Source organism: Hemiscyllium ocellatum, chromosome 2 (genome assembly GCF_020745735.1).
Source record: "Hemiscyllium ocellatum isolate sHemOce1 chromosome 2, sHemOce1.pat.X.cur, whole genome shotgun sequence".
NCBI classification, from domain to species: domain Eukaryota; kingdom Metazoa; phylum Chordata; class Chondrichthyes; order Orectolobiformes; family Hemiscylliidae; genus Hemiscyllium; species Hemiscyllium ocellatum.
Genome location: NC_083402.1, coordinates 114135641 through 114151818, shown reverse-complemented (window position 1 = coordinate 114151818; position 16178 = coordinate 114135641). Strand labels below are relative to the sequence as shown.

The following is a 16178-nucleotide window of genomic DNA, read 5'->3' as shown; positions in this document are numbered from 1 at the left end:
GGAGTCACAGTTGGTGCTGAACCTTATACAATCATCAGTGACATTCCCACTTCTTAGGTTATGATGGAAGGAAGGGGTTGCTGATGATGATTTGGCTTTTGACACTATCTTGAAGAACTCCTTCAGTATTATTGTGTGCCTAAGATAATTGGCATCCACCAACCCAACCATCTTCCTTCTGTGTGTTATAGATCAGGCCAGATCGCCTCAAAACTTTTCAAGAAAGTAGTCTCGACCCTAACTTGGCAAGTTGTGTTAAGCAGGTGTATTGTGGATGTTCCAGGAAAGATGCAGCTGGTCAAACTACTTTAGTTTTAAACAAAACAGAATTTATTTATAAGATTACTGAATGAAAGACAAACAAAAGAGAACAAAATACAGAATTACTTAACCTATCTGAAAACCAAACAGATTATACCAACTTAATGCTGTTTCAAATACTTGCAACAATCCTCGTACATCCCTTGGCACAAAAGGTAAAATCAAACACAGGGTCTAATAGGAGAGAGTCAGAGAGAGGGTCAACGTGGACCACCTTCTCTTGGGTCCAGCATCTTCCAGCTGACTGCTTTCAAGGGATAGCCAGACTGCCGAAACCCAAATCAAACCAGAGAAAAGCTGAGCTGAAGAACAGGCCACACCCCTTTCGTTGTACAAGTGCTTTTGTCTGAGGCAGTTTCTGTTAGCTATCATCAAATTGGCCCTACAACCTTTCAACTTTAGACTTTTTGGAATCTGTATCTTTGATGACCTCTCTGGAAAAAAAAACGAGGATAACATAACCTTGTTAAAGGAGCAGCATGGTCACATGTGCTGGGTTTGACCTCCAACCAGTAGAGAATTCCATAACCCCTCTCCCCAATTCCAATTCAGGTTTTTGATGTTGCACTCGGTCAAATGTTGCCTTGATGTCAAGAATGATTGTTTTTATTCCTCATCTTGAGTTTTATTCCTTTATCAATGTTATCAAATTGACTTAGAATAATTTGTCTACTTTTCAATTCTATTTCTGATAAAAGTTCCTTTGATCTGAAGGTAATTGTAATGAGGTCAGGAGGTGGTGAATAACGGGCATTTGAACTCAATGTTAACTATGTTTCTGTCACCACAAATGCTGTCAGACATACTGAGTTTCTCCAGCACTTTCTATTTCATTTCAGGAGATGGTGGGCCTGGTGAGACCCATATTGAATGCCAATGAGCAGGTTGTTGTTAGATAAGTGATTCTTGATCGTACTGTCAGTGATACCTTTCATCATTTTGATCACTGAGACTAGACTGGGCAATAATTGGCTGCCTTACCTCTGTCTTGCCTTTGCTTGCGGGAGCTGCATTTCTCCACATTGCTGGATAGACATTGGTGTTGTAATTGGCCTACAGCAAGTAGGCCACAGGTGTGGCTCATTTTGAAATCTAATGTTTTGCACTGGTGTACGAGGTATGTCCCATCATTGATAGTAAGGATATTTGTGGAACTTGTTCCTCTTATTAGTTGTTTAGTAGCCATCCACTATTATTGACTGGATGTATCAGGACTGCAGACCCTAGATCTGATTTGTGGATATGGGCTCCATGCCCTGACCTTGGCATCCTGAATGGTTATTGACATGGCGCACCCATAAGACACGGCTACTCAGTAATGTGTTAATGTTGTTTCCCATGAGTCCTCACAGTCATTGCACATTTCACATCACCTCCAGAATCTATTTTCAGAACTGCTACCTAAGAAAAATTACTTATTGAAGTATTTTTGTATTTTGAATAATCACAACTTTGAACTCGATCGACTGGTTTATTACATCATTGTGTTGGAAGAGAACATTCCCATTTCAGTTCAGCTGTTAATTTGTTTTCTCTTCAGGACTCTACGAGAGAATGGAAGCCAATCGAGCAACGCAGCTGCACAGATGTCCTGTGGCTGTTGATACTTATTCTATTCTGCATTGGCATGGTGAGTTCAGCTTCATTTTTGCTGAAAGAATTCATTGATCTAAGTTGTTACTTTATTGGCTCTGATATTATGGCTAGCAACAATAGAATGATGCTTGGTGTGTTCAGAGATTACACAAAAAAATACACAGCGCAGAAAAAGACTACTTGTTCCAGTCAGCCCATGACACTTTTTGTGCTCCATTCAAGACCTCCTCCTTCTTTCCTAATCATAAACTGTTATCACTGTAACCCTTGTCTCCCAGCTTCTTCATATGCTCCTCCAGCTTCTCCTTTCGATTTAACCACTCCCCGAGGCAGCAATTTTTAAATTCGCACTACTTTCTGCTTTGTTGTTTTCTCCCCTGGTGTTTATCTTATGTTGATAGCTTACAGTTACACTCTTCCTTCCCAGAAAAAAAAAGTCGTCTGTCTGTATCCCCTCTAAAAAATCTTACATTTTGTTCAGAGCTTTTTTATTAAGTCACCCCTCTGTCATCATTTCTTTAAAGGAAAATGATCCCAGCCTGGTTAATGTTTCTTGATGTGTTTACTCATGCATCCCTGCACCCCCTGCAGTTCCTCTGTAACTATTTTTCAATATGGCAAATCAAACTGTGTGCAGTACTCTCCAATGTAATCTGGTAAATTGGCTTTGAATAATTTACCTACTTTTCAATTCTATTTCTGACAAAAGTTCCTTTGATCTGAAGGTAACGGCCTCTCTTATTTCCATGCCCTTGAAAAGTCTTGGGTGATAATTTGAATCAGTTAGCTATTATGAGCTTCTGTTCTATCTCTTACTGTATCCATTTGGCACAGATTTTACTTCACAGTCCATTTAGCAATTCTTATGGTAGAACATTGAAAGAAATCCCTGTTAAGCTGCCGTGAATAATGCTGGCTCAACTCATTTAGCACTCAACCCGCTCAATTCATTTAGCACTAAACCCACACAATGTAGAAAAGCTGAAAAACTCGAGGCTGGAGAGATGCTGGGTTCTCAGTTCATGCAGCAATCGGTTAAACAACAACCCATCCCTAGGCAGTAGAACTTGCCAGTTGCATGTATGCACATCCTGTGCTTCAACTGTGATCCTTTTATTTCAGTCAGTTTGAAAAATAGCTTGGCTGACATTAATGTGCTTCAAAGAACTTAAATGACCCAGTTCCTAAGGTGCCTTGGGCTATGCTATATGATGTCTCATATGGCTTTATCCAAAATCATAGACCTTAATCCCCTAGTGTTAGATAAATTCTTGAATGCATCTACTTTATGGTCTACTGTAATGTTGTTCCAATTTCAATATGGAAACATGCTGATAAAGACTTGTGTTTGAGCAGAAGGGCAAATTATATTTATTTTTCCAAGCCAGAGCTTGTATTTCTAGCCAATTTACCTCAGCAGTGGTAATCGTCCTGCTTTCAGAAGTAAAATGACTTACAAAGACATATGTTGGCTAATGTATGGAAACTTGACTGGAAGGAACCAGACCAACTATGTAGTATCACCTGACGAAAATTACGAGTTTGTTGTCAGTGTATCTGCAACCTGTCACACTGCTGATTTGACTGAAGCGGATGTGTGAATTTAGTTTAGGGTTTAGAGCATGTTTGCTCCTAATTTAACTACCTGTAGCATCCCATTTTAATCAATGCATTGCCTTCCAAACTTGCCAACTGTTCATAGGCTGAGATGTTGCAGTTTGTAAGAGTTGCAACAATTGTGTTGTCTTCCCCACTTATGTCAATGAAGCTCTCCCCTCCGTCCCCACTCCACCTATTCAGTTCTTTTCGTGTTCCTTTTCTAAACGCAGACTTGCTGCTGTGGTACTTACTTCCATAGGTCCTTACAGTTCTCAAATGTGACTTAAATAGACTTTTCATTTTTTTAAGCTTAGACAACAGATTTCTGCAGATGGTTTGGATGAGTGGAAGGAGACCGTAAGCAGAACCTAATGCTGTCCTCTCCTAATATTCATAAGTACACATCACCCACACACCGTGCTGTTATCATCTTAGTTGATATCAGCTAATTAACCTTGGGCTTTGAGCCAGGGATTTTGCTGGTATTCTGGACAACGTTTCTGTTCTAAATGAAGTGCAAGAGTATTGTATTCCAATAAGTAATACTGAAACATTTCACGAAGCCGAACATTAGTGTGCTGTGTCACATAGCTGTGAACCTAATTTTAACCATGATGTCTGCGTCTGAAAGTTGTACACCTATTTGTTTAGTTGTCTTACTTCAGAAAATGAGTTGCCAAATAATAATTTCAGAGATGACTTTCACTTAATTTTGCATTCATTAACAATTTCAAGCATTACAAGTGTAATTTTCCTAATGGCACAGTTTGACTAAGGTCTCTTCATATGTGGAATAAATGTAACCCTAAATATATGCCCTCCATAATGAAACCCATTTGCACAACAATTAACATGATTGATCAACAGTAACATTTACTCATCCAGCACTGCACCGGCCACTGACTAGAGTTTCCTATTTACCTCCAAGACAAACATCAGCTGGCTGTTGTGTAGTTCAATTACTTGCATATCAATGTGGCAACCTTTTCTCATCTAATTTTCTAAGTTCTGAGAGCTGCATCATAACAGACCCACAATATAATTTGGAGCAGAGAATCAGGTGCTGTTAGCTTGATTAGCTGAAATGATTAGTGGCATCCTGAGACCAAACACATTGTGGTTTTGCATTATAACGCTAGTGGCTTAATGGTGTTTACACTCACTTGCTGCCTTTTAGAATATTATATGGTATTCTTTGTGTTAACTGGCATTTTTGATCTATTTGCACCACACATTTCTGATGTGTGCTGGAGAACACAAATGTTGCTGTAATTGACAAATGGGTGCAATAAACTGCTCAAGTTAGGCATTGGCAATGTTAAAAATATACTTTCCCCACCCTTTTCTACTGTTTTGTAAACTCTATATAATTTTTTAAAATTTAAAACAGCTTTCATTACAATGTTATAATGAAAGTATGATAATAAGCTTGTGTAATGCTCTGTTTAGGTTGTTATTTGTGGCTTTGCAATAGCTTCTGGAGCAGCCCAGAGGCTAATATTTGGATATGATAGTTTTGGAAACATCTGTGGCCAAAAGAATGCCAAAGCAGAAGGAGAAGAATGGAGTGGTCTTGATCACACAAAAAATAAGTAAGTAAATAATATTAGTATCACATAATGATGTGCATTGTTACATTACAGATTTTGTCCAATTCTGGGATGTATCTATCCTTTAACTTTATTTATGCTTCTCGCTGTCTCAGGAAGGCACCAACATAATCAAAGACCCTTCCCACCCCACTTATAACCTCTCCCAACTTCTTCCATTGGGCACAAGATACAAAGGCTTAAAGACAAGTTCCAACAGATTCAAAATCAGCTTCTTGCCCGTTGTTATTAGACCTCTGAATGGACCGCTCAAGTTTTGAATTTAATGTTGATCTCGCACTTTGTGCACCTTCTCTTCAGCTGCAATGTTGTATTCCTCACTCTGTTCTATTATATTAAAGGGCATCTGGATGGGTATATGACTAGGTAGGGTTTAGAAGGATATGGGTCAAATGCTGCATGGAGGAGTTGGTCTGACTCCATGTTGTACATCTCTAGTCCCCTTTTCTTCAAACCCAAACAAGGTGAAGTGCTTAGGGGTTCAGATTTATTTTGTGGCAGGGTGGATTATGGCTGGATGAAATGGAGATCCACTCCTGTATCTGACCCTGGAATAATGCCAGAGGCAGCCTTGGGGCTTCTGGGGATAGTGGCAGGCTGTTTCAAAGTGCTCCAGAACTTTTGAAAAGTAGGGAGAAAAGAATAAAACAAAGAACAACTCTCCTGATCTTCCCATCCTTCACCCACTGCCTAAGCTCCACCCCTTAAAAGCCCTATGTCCTCTTAATGTAAATACATGCATTCACAAACCGTCAACCACCGTTTCTGGTGGACAGACCTCTGAACTCATTATTAAAGGAAGTTTTTCAATGTCCAATGATTAATTCACCATTCTTTATAGAAAAAAGACACATTTATTGATTAAACAATTAATCAGTGCATTTAATATCTTTGAACCTCATATAAAATGTGCCTTTATAATTATAGATCCACTTAAAATACTTTATAAGCAATTCAGTGGCCATGCAAATTCTGAACTTACAATTGCCCCATTATGATGATGAAAAGTTATGAACTGAACAAATGACTGAAGGCACTGACTGGATCAACATTCTCTTTAAGCAGTGCGGCCATGCAGCCACACTGAAGTTCCATGCACATTCAGCTTACCAACTCATTGACCTTGAGTTTCAGAGGTCGATTGTGACATCAAGGAATCCTAGCAAAACTGGAGTTGATAGGACATAGGGATCGAGCCACTTACCTAACTTATCCAGTGATCACAACACTATTCAATATTAGTTGATGTGAAATGTGTTGAAGCAAAAAGAAAGATGAAAGTTTGCATTTTGAACTTTAATATATGTTTCTGTTCTTTTCTTCTCTCAGGTATGTTTTTTTCTTGGAACCCTGTAACTTGGATGTTGTACATTTCAAAATCAAGTCCATGGCACTATGTGTAGCTAAATGTCCAGATATTGAGCTCCGCACACTTGAGGATGTTAAAAGATTTGCAGTTGAAAATGGTAAGGCCAAAACATTGGTGATGGAAAGAAGATTTGGAATTTAGAATGTGCTTTTATTCACACTGTAACTCTTACTCAGCATTGAAACGATTCAGAAGAGTTCGCATAACCTTTAGAAATAACAAGGGCTCCTGACCAGTCCTTGACTACCTCTTCATTCAAGTTAGAAATGTTTCAACTTTTGGCTTTTCCCATCTCTTATTTCAGAGTATGATTTTCAATCAAAGTATTTTAGACTTACTTATCTCAATTATTAGCCTCTTATGCAGGACCTTTTATTTTCTCAAGTTTTTGAATGTCTACATATATACAATAAAAGTAAGTGTGTCATTCTTGGCATCTGTTTTACTGGGAACGAATGGCCCTTCCCAAACTGTTACTGAATGGCATCAATATTCCAACAGCAATACACCATCAAACAGTTAGGGATATTTATGCAAACGTATCCAAAGTCAAATGAACTTTCATTCTGTCAAATGAACTAAAGTTCATCCACTCTACAGATTGAAATACCATCTCCTCACCAGTGAATCCTGTAACCATTTTCCCATCACACTGTATTTGAAAAATGAGCACTTATTTAGTCAAGGGGAATTGCAAAGCAATAGCCTTTTAGTCATTAAAAGTGTTCAGAATTGTGCTTGTTAAGTGCTTGTTAATTCTTATCCTTAATTAGCATCAGATTCATTACATGATTGCACTCTGGCGACACTTGACAACAAACGTGATCAATTCTGCTATTTCTTCAGGAAATTTACTGAACTCTAAATTTTACTGATGATCTGAAGGCAACTGTGGGTGCCAACTACTAGAACTCAAAACAGCTAACTGAATTAAAAGCTCGAGATAAAAGAATGACCAAACTCTAATAAGCAGTTAAACTTTGAACTTTGTTAACCTATAGATGATAGTGATCCATACATTATTGTGCTTGTCCTTTCAATAATTTTCTGTAGTTTAATATTTGTAAGAATGCACTGAAGAACTTACTTCAGTTTGGCCCTTTGCTGTGGTGGTAATTGATTTTTCAATAAATATGTTCAATAGCAACACTTTAAATACTTTTTTTTACTGCTTTCATACCTTTTATGATAATACGTTTTACTTGTGATACTAAGCCTTTAAAAGTGATAATGCGGAAGGCTTGCACTCCATACTAGGTGCCCCACCAGCCAGATTGTTGTGGGATTCCTACAATACTGCATTTTCTGAACAATGTGGAAAATTGCTCAGCTATATCCTGTCCACAATATCAGGACCTAGGTCATAGAGATGTACAGCATGGAAACAGGCCCGTAATCAGGGGAAATAATAATATCCTGACTGTCTACTCTTCGTCAGTGAAGTGATGGCAGGAATCATTGACAGTTCCATCAAATGGCACTTGTAGAGGGATAACTTACTTAATGACCCTCAGTTTGGGTTCCATCAGGACCAGTTGGCTCTTGACTTCATAACAGCCTGAATCCAAACACGATGAAAGAGCTGGACCCCAAAGGTATGGTGACATCAAGGCAGAGTTTGAATCAGTATGGTATCCAGGAGTCCTTACAAAAGTAGAGTCATTAGGAATAAGGGGAAATATTCTCTACTGGTCGGAGTCATACGTAGTACAGAGGAAGAAGATTGTGGTGTTTTGGGGTCATTCATTTTAGTCCCTGGTCATCTACTGTGTTAGGGCAGTCTCCTAAATCTAAACATCTTCATCTGCTTAGTCAGTGACTATTCCTCCATCATTAGGTCAGAAGTGGAATATACTTTGTGCAATGCTCAACATGATCATAACTGTTTAGGTGTTGAATCTGTTTTTATCCATGTTAAAAAACCTGGACAATATCTGGCTTTGGGCTGATAAATGACAAGTCACGTTCACATCACACAAAAGCTAAACAATGACATCCAATCAATTCCACATGAAATTCACTTGCATTACCATTGCTGACTCCCTCATTACTAATGTCCTGAGGATTACCAGAAACTGAACAGGATCAATTGCAATATATTTGCAAGAAAAGATCAGAAGCAAGGAGTTCTGCAGCAAGTAACTTCTCTGCTATCTCCCTGAAGTATGTCCGCCATCTGCAGGGTATAAGTCAGGACTATGACGGACTATTCTACATGTGGTTGAGTAGGTGCTAATCCACATTCCTGATGAAGGGCTGAAGCCCGAAATGTCAATTCCTGCTCCTCAGATACTGCCTGACCTGCTGTGCTTTTCCAGCGCAACAGTCTCATCCTGAGGTGCTAATCAAGCTAAAGAAGCTTGATACCATCCAGGATGCAGCAGTCTGCTTGATTGGCACACTAGTCAGCACCTTCAATATTCACTCTTTTTACTTCTGATGCACAGTAGCAGCAATGTGTACCATCTACAAGATGTACTGCAGTAACACACCCAGGTTCTTTGACAATACCTTCTAAGGTTGTGACCATGACAAATGAGAAGAGCAAGGGAAGAGGTATGAGGTCACTACCACTTGCAAAATCCCCTCCAACTCACAGATCACACTGACTTGGAACTGTATTGCCAATCCTTCACTCTCACTCAATGAAAACCCTGAAGCTCCTTCTCAACAACACTGATAGTGATCCTGTTCCCAAGGACGACAATGATTATAACAAAGCTACTTACCAACACTTCCAGAGCAATTAGGGATGGACAATAAATGCTGGCACTATCAGCAATGTCCGCATCCCAGAATTTTTAAAAAAATCTTGAAACTTTTTAAAAATTCTGGATGTAAATATATGATGTGATTTTCTAGCTATCCTAAGCTACTTTAAATACTGATTGTCTTTAATAAATTATGCTTTTCAGCTGCTTGCTTTACTTTTTTTATTAAAACTATTGGAAAATAAGGATATGCTAGGCTGTGCATTGTTCCTCTGTCTCTAGATCTTAAATTTGATGGAATTTTAATTTTGCTTACATAATGTTTTGAAGTTGATATTTTTCAAGCAATGAAAACTGATTCTTCTGCTGCTGATCTGCCTGATACGTGTATCCTAAGGGGAGAACATTTTTAATATTGATTTGACAAATCTGCAGCATAGAAGCAAGTCCACAAATGTGATTTTTTTAATTCAGTATTTTTTGTTGCAGGGTCTAAGCTGTGCGCATATGAGCTGGAGCCAAGAAAATATACATCAGGAAAATCGAGTTTGTGTCCTAAACTTCCTGTTAAATCAAGGTAGGAAAATTCAGGGAGAATCCTTATCAGAAAACTCCAGTCATAACATTCATTGAACTTAAAAAAAAACTTTTTTTTGTCAAACTGCTTTCTGTGTTTTGGGTAAAGTGGGAAGCTACTCCAGAAGTTCTGATCAATGCATTTATATTCTGAATTTTGTGCTTGTATATCCAATAGAGTTAAAACTTGAGGTATTCTTAATTCAAATCTACTTATGTTTATGTTTTGGAATGTAAAGTATTTCTGTATTTTCTAAATTAATGGTTGAAGTATCTGTTTCCTTCCTGGATATGTTTTCATTACTCCAAGGTCACATCTTTCAATGAGACTATGACTGTTACTAGTAATTGCAAAATTTTTCTCTGTTCTGAAAAGCTGTTACATGTTACTAAATATAGACACATCAAACTGGTAAGTTCAAAGCACTGTCCCTGTGTTTTGGAAACAAACCTGGTGTCTGAACATCTTACACAATTTGGCTTTGTAACACATGCGCTCTTTAAATGGGAAGTGCCTTTCCTGTTATTGGTAAGGAAGAAAATATTCTCTAGAAGGTCTGTGCCTAAAGCTGGTTGCAGCCTCTTTTGCCTATCATTGTTTTACTCTGTCTCCCTGTCTGGTCCTTTGGCAAAAGTCTGGTGTGAAATTGCTGGAAAGTTGTTTAGTCTCATCTCTCATTTTCCTCTCTCCAATCCGGCATTGAATCATAATTTCTTTTTGATCTCAAAAAGCTCACCACTCTTCGTTGAAATCTGATATAGACCTCAACCACAACCACTATTCAGCATTACCACCACCCCCACCCTCAGCTGAGCCTGGCTGCTTTGTTCCAAATCCTAATGAAACAATTTTACTCTGTGTTGTTCATGTATTAGATACTTCTATCTCTAGATTCTAGTATTGATTATGGTCTTGAGGATCTCTTTTGATGCTGAGGTGTACCCCTTGTGAACCTTTCCTCTGGTTAATCCTTTGGTGTGTTATTTCTCTGTGTTTTGGGAATTGACTTGTTTATTCTATCCCCCAAGTGAGTTTTGTACTCTTAACAAAATTTACCAAAACCAGTAACACCCAAGTTTGAATGTTGTCATTGCCATTGAAGCCAAGTTTTATTTTGTCCAAGGTATTCAATATGTTTCATCTTCTGTATTTCTGGAACCATGTGCTAAATATCTTGTTAATCCACTTATTACATATTTGACAAGGCCAGGCCCATTAGTGTTTTAAGGTCTTCGAACAAAGCTGTTTTCACTGCTGTGTGTTTCCCCTCAAATTGCATGTCAGTGTTACAGAGTCATAGAGATTTACAGCATGGAAACAGACACTTTGGTTCAACTTGTCTATGCTGACCAGATATCCTAGTCCCATTTGCCAGCATTTGGCCCATATCCATCTAACCCTTCCATTCATCTAGATGCCTTTTAAATACTGTAATTGTACCAGCCTCCGCCACTTCCTCTGACAGCACATTCCAGACACGCACCATCTTTGCATGAAAAAGTTATCCCTCCAGTCCCTTTTGAATCTTTCCCCTCTCACCCTAAATCTATGCTCTCTAGTTCTGAACTCCCCACCCCAGGGAAAAGACCTAGGTTATTTACCCTATCCATGCCCCACATGATTTTATAAACCTCTAAGGTCATCCCTCAGCCTCTGACGCTCCAAGGAGAGTAGCCCCAATCTGCTCAGCCTCTCCATCTGGCTCAAACTCTCCAACCCTGGAAACATTCTTGTAAATCTTTTCTGAACCCTTTCAAGTTTCACAATATCTTTCTTATAGCAGGGAACCAGAATTGAATGTAGTATTCTTAAAGTGGCCTAACCATTGTCCTTTACAGTCACAACATGACCTCCCAGTGTTGGTAATAATTCATTTTTTCTCTCTCAATTTTAGTTCAAGAATTGCCAAGAAGTTCCTTTGTCTGCTCACTCTGTTTATTCTCCAGATCAATGACATCATACCCCTGTGACAATGTGGACTATAATTTGTTGTCCCCTGAAACCAATTCTGATAAATTGCACTTGGTGACAATAAGCTGTTGCCATTGCGAGACTGACATTCCTGTGAACTGAGCCATGTCCTGTTCTGTGTGTCGTAACTACAGTAACATCCTGAAGGACCAACAACTGCTGTTTGATTGTGGTATATGTCTCAGAGCATGAGGGTTGTCCATTGGATTCTTGTGGCTACTCTGTAAGATGATGAATACAACACAATCAGGGTTAAGCTTTGGGGCTTAATCTTATAATAGGATTTATTTTCACATGTATGCATTACGTAGGAAAACATCATAGGGAGGGGAGACTGGTTGGTATAATGCATGACTTGTCCATTTCATGAGATGTTTTATAACAAAAACAAGTTATCAGAAATATTATCTTTAGTATCTCTGAGTTCAGTGAATGCCAAATGGAATCCCTCTTGGCTGTTTCATGTCATACAGACAGTGTGAAGCATGGAACCTGGGGACCATGAACAGTTTCTCCTCTGTCTCATTACTTGAGTCAAACAGATTGACCATGAAAGGATATTAACAAGGGATTATCCATTTATGGCAGAGAGGAGGAAGAAAAACAAAGTGCTAGAGACACTCAACATGTTTGGAACCATCTGTGGAGACAGAGTTGAAGTTTTGATTTCAGCATGAGTCTTCTTTAGAATCTCCTTCAGAATAAAGGAGATTTTTTTTTCTTTCTCAAATATGTTTTAAATCTTTGGAACTTCCTCAAAAGACATTAGAAGCAGAGTCAATGAGTCTTACAGTTGAGCCTTTAACCTAACCAGTCCACACCAAGCCTAATCTTCAATAAAATTAGTCCCACTGCCTGCTCTTGGTCCATATCCCTCCAAACCTTTCATATTCATGTACTTATCTAAGTACCTTTTAAGTGTGACTGTGCTTGCATCCCACCACTTCCTCAAGAAGTTCATTCCACACACGAACTGCCCTTTGTGTAAATACTTTGCCCTTCATGCCTTTTTTAAAATTCTCTCCTCTCACCTTAAAAATATGCCCCGTAGTCTTGAAATCCCCTATCCTAGGGAAAAGACACCTACCATTAACACTATCTATACCCCTCATGATTTTATAAACCTGTCCTTGAATATGTTTAAAATAGGGGTAGATAGCTTTTACTCCCTTTTGAAGAATCTATTGGTGGTGGACAGGAATGTGAAGTAATTAGATCAGTTTTCATCTTATTGAATGGCGGAGCAGATTTGAGGAGCTAAGTGGCTTACTTCTGCAACAAAACCAAAATTAAACCTGAATCTTATCTGGGTCTTGAAGACCCATTATGCTATCACAGTTACAGAATTATTATTATACAGAAAGAGACCATTTGCCCCATTGTGTCTGCAATAGCTTCCGAAATTGGACTAACAACTTAATATCATTTTTCTGCCCTTGCCCTATATCCCAGCACACTGGATAATTATTTAAATAGAAACAATGCCCATTTGATTTCTTCAGTCAAACCTCTTCCACTAAATGTGCAGGCAATACATTCTTCATCTGAATCACGTGCTGTTTGAAAGTATCTTCTTATCTCCCAATTGCTTCTTCTGTAAAATACTTCAAACTTTGCTCTCAGGTTCTTGATTCTTTTGCAGACAGAAGTAGTTTCTCCCTGCCTACTCTATCCAACCCTGCATTATTTTGAGAACTTTAATGAACTCAACCTTGGCTTTCTGCTTTCCAAGGAAAATTAGCCCAACCTCTCCAATCTGTCCTCCTAACTGAAGTGTCTCATACCTGGAACCATTCTGAAAGATCATCTGTACTCTGTACAATACATTCACATCCTTCTTAAATTGTGACACTCTGAACTATACACCGTACTCCAACTGAGGTCTAACCAGCATTCTAACACAAGTTCATCATAACCTTCCTGCTCTTGATAATTAATGAAGTCGAGGAAACTGATGTAGTTTCTAAAAAAAATCTCTATAATGATTACTTATCTACATTTACATCAGAGTTCTCTGCTTCTGCACACATCTTTTAGAATGTTACCCTTTATTTTGTACAGTCTCTCCATGTTCTTTGTATCAAAATGTATATCACCTCCCCGTCTGTATATCGAACTTCATCTACCATCTACCTGCACACTCCATCAACTTGTCATTTTGTTTTGACATTCTACACTGTAATCTCCAGACTTTACAGTTCTCTTGAATTTTGTGTCATGTGCAAGCTTTGAAATGATTTTCTGCCCACAAAACTGGGCACTTAGGATCAGGAAAGCAAAGATCCCAATACTGACCCCCAGGGAGCTCCAGTATAACGTTCTTCCAGCTCAAAAGTAACCATTAATGGTTTATGCCCGAAATGTTGATTCTCCTGCTCCTTGGATGCTGCCTGACCTGCTTTGCTTTTCCAGCACACACACTCAACTCTGATGTCCAGCACCTGCAGTCCTCAAGTTCTCCTGGTTGATATTAACCATTACTGTCTATTTCATATCGCTTAGTCAATTTTGTGTCTTCTTGCTGCTGTCCCTTTTATTCCGTGAGCTATAATGTTTTTTCACAAGTCTGAGTGGTAATATTGAATGTCTTTTTGCAAGTCCATGTATACCAGGTCAACAGCATTACCTCAACAACACTTTTTTTGGTATCTCTTCAAAAGCTCTGGCAACTTAGTCAAACATGAATGTTCCTTGACAAATCCACATTGGCTGTCCCTAATTAACGCACATTTATCCATGGAATAGTGTGCAACCAACTCCAGCCTGTTGCCAGCTGGCCCTGACACGAATGTTCTGAAGAAACTTTCACCCAGCTATTGTTCTTTATACAGTGATAATGAGAGGATTGCAATGTTGTCCCATCAAAGAGAAATAAGCATGCAAAAAAGAAGGAGCCATTCCGAACTCTCAGTTTGGTGCTTAAATATTCATATGTGTTTGCATTTTAAAGTGTTCTATGATCCATTCAGAATTCTTAGGAAAAACATTTAATTCAGCAAGAATCTGTAAAAGTAATAATATTTTGAATCACAAACATGTTCAGTCCCTTTTGAAGTTGCATGCAAAGGTGCTGTTGGCTTATACTGTGCAGTTTCTTTCCAAGTCATTGTAATGGTAAAGCACTACCACCCATGTAGGAAAATTTGAGTCAAAGCACTGCACAATAGCAGTTGCTTTCAACTCCAGGTAGAGGGGAACAATACAGAAAATAAAGGGCCTGAAAGGTCCAGCTGAGGTATATGGGCAGAATTTCAGTGCCAGTCTCTTTGAACTGCTTTGATCGGAATTGAATTCTATCAAATATCTGCCATTGTTTACTCAGTCACTGTGAACTAATGGGGAACTGAATACATATATAAAAGCTGTGCGTAAAATTTATCAATAGATACCATTTTCATGCCCTTTATACTGAGTTTTATGAGATGTTAAGTTGTAAGCAATTTTATTTTAGTCCCTTGCAGTGAAAGCTGGGTCTATAAAGCAAAAGCTCTGTTTTGACTTTGCTAATTTTGATTTCTTATTAATAATGAGTAGGACTTGTTGCTACTCCTAAATGTTTGATACTTATGAAGACCTAGCATTCTAAATGTATATGTGCCTCTCACAGTCGTCGCTCATCCCCATTGTTGATATTAATTTGACATTCCATTTTTTCTGTGTTTTTGTTTTACACTAGTAAACCTATACCATTCTTCCATCGTTGTGCCCCAGATGTAGATGTCTGCTCTGTCAACTTTATTAAGGCCCTGACCACCTTCGTCAGTGACAATAGTGTCTTGCAGAGAGTGGTTACTGGAGTAATGACCAGCAAAGAAATTATAGTGGGACTTTGCTTTTTATCTCTAGGTAATACATCTTGAATACATTTTTCTTTTTTAAAAAGAAACAATTTTGAACCAAGCATTGCATTATCAAATAATAAAATTTAACGTAGAATGCTTTTATTACATTTTATTACATTGTCACCCATGTAATATATACCACAATTTATTTTGCATTGTATTTTTTTAATAGATGTTAACTTAACATTAAAAATAAGTGTCTCACCTTTTTATGAACAACTAATGGCATTATACAAATGTTTTCTCTAATTCAGAAGCCACCAATATGATTATTGTGTTGCCTCTGGAACTTTAAAGTGCAAAAGTGGACTCAGCAAATAATCCACATTCTGTAGAAATACAAAGTAGTAAGTTGAGCTCTGTCTGATAAGTAGGTGGGGTGTAGGGTGGTTCAGCATACTGATTAAAATGTTTTTGAACTGGGCAAAAAGAATCTAAACTAGAGTTCATTGCTTTGAGGCTACATTTCTCTTGTTTTTCTTGTAAAAGTATCATTAAGGAAAAGTGTTGTTGATGGTGATTTGTTTATTTGAGAAAGTAGTAGGAAAAAAACAGAAATGGAGCTTTTTCTTGTTGGAAAGA

General features: G+C 38.2%; 1 protein-coding gene across 1 annotated transcript in view; it reads left to right on the top strand.

Moving 5' to 3' along the window:
* LOC132824554 (choline transporter-like protein 1) overlaps positions 1–16178 on the top strand; it is a 74041-nt gene that overhangs the window by 20297 nt on the left and 37566 nt on the right. Inside the window, exons 3-7 of the mRNA XM_060839180.1 lie at positions 1862–1951; positions 4966–5108; positions 6456–6592; positions 9696–9783; positions 15431–15600. Of these exons, the coding sequence (XP_060695163.1) occupies positions 1862–1951; positions 4966–5108; positions 6456–6592; positions 9696–9783; positions 15431–15600 (628 nt within the window). The remainder of the gene's footprint in view (positions 1–1861; positions 1952–4965; positions 5109–6455; positions 6593–9695; positions 9784–15430; positions 15601–16178) is intronic.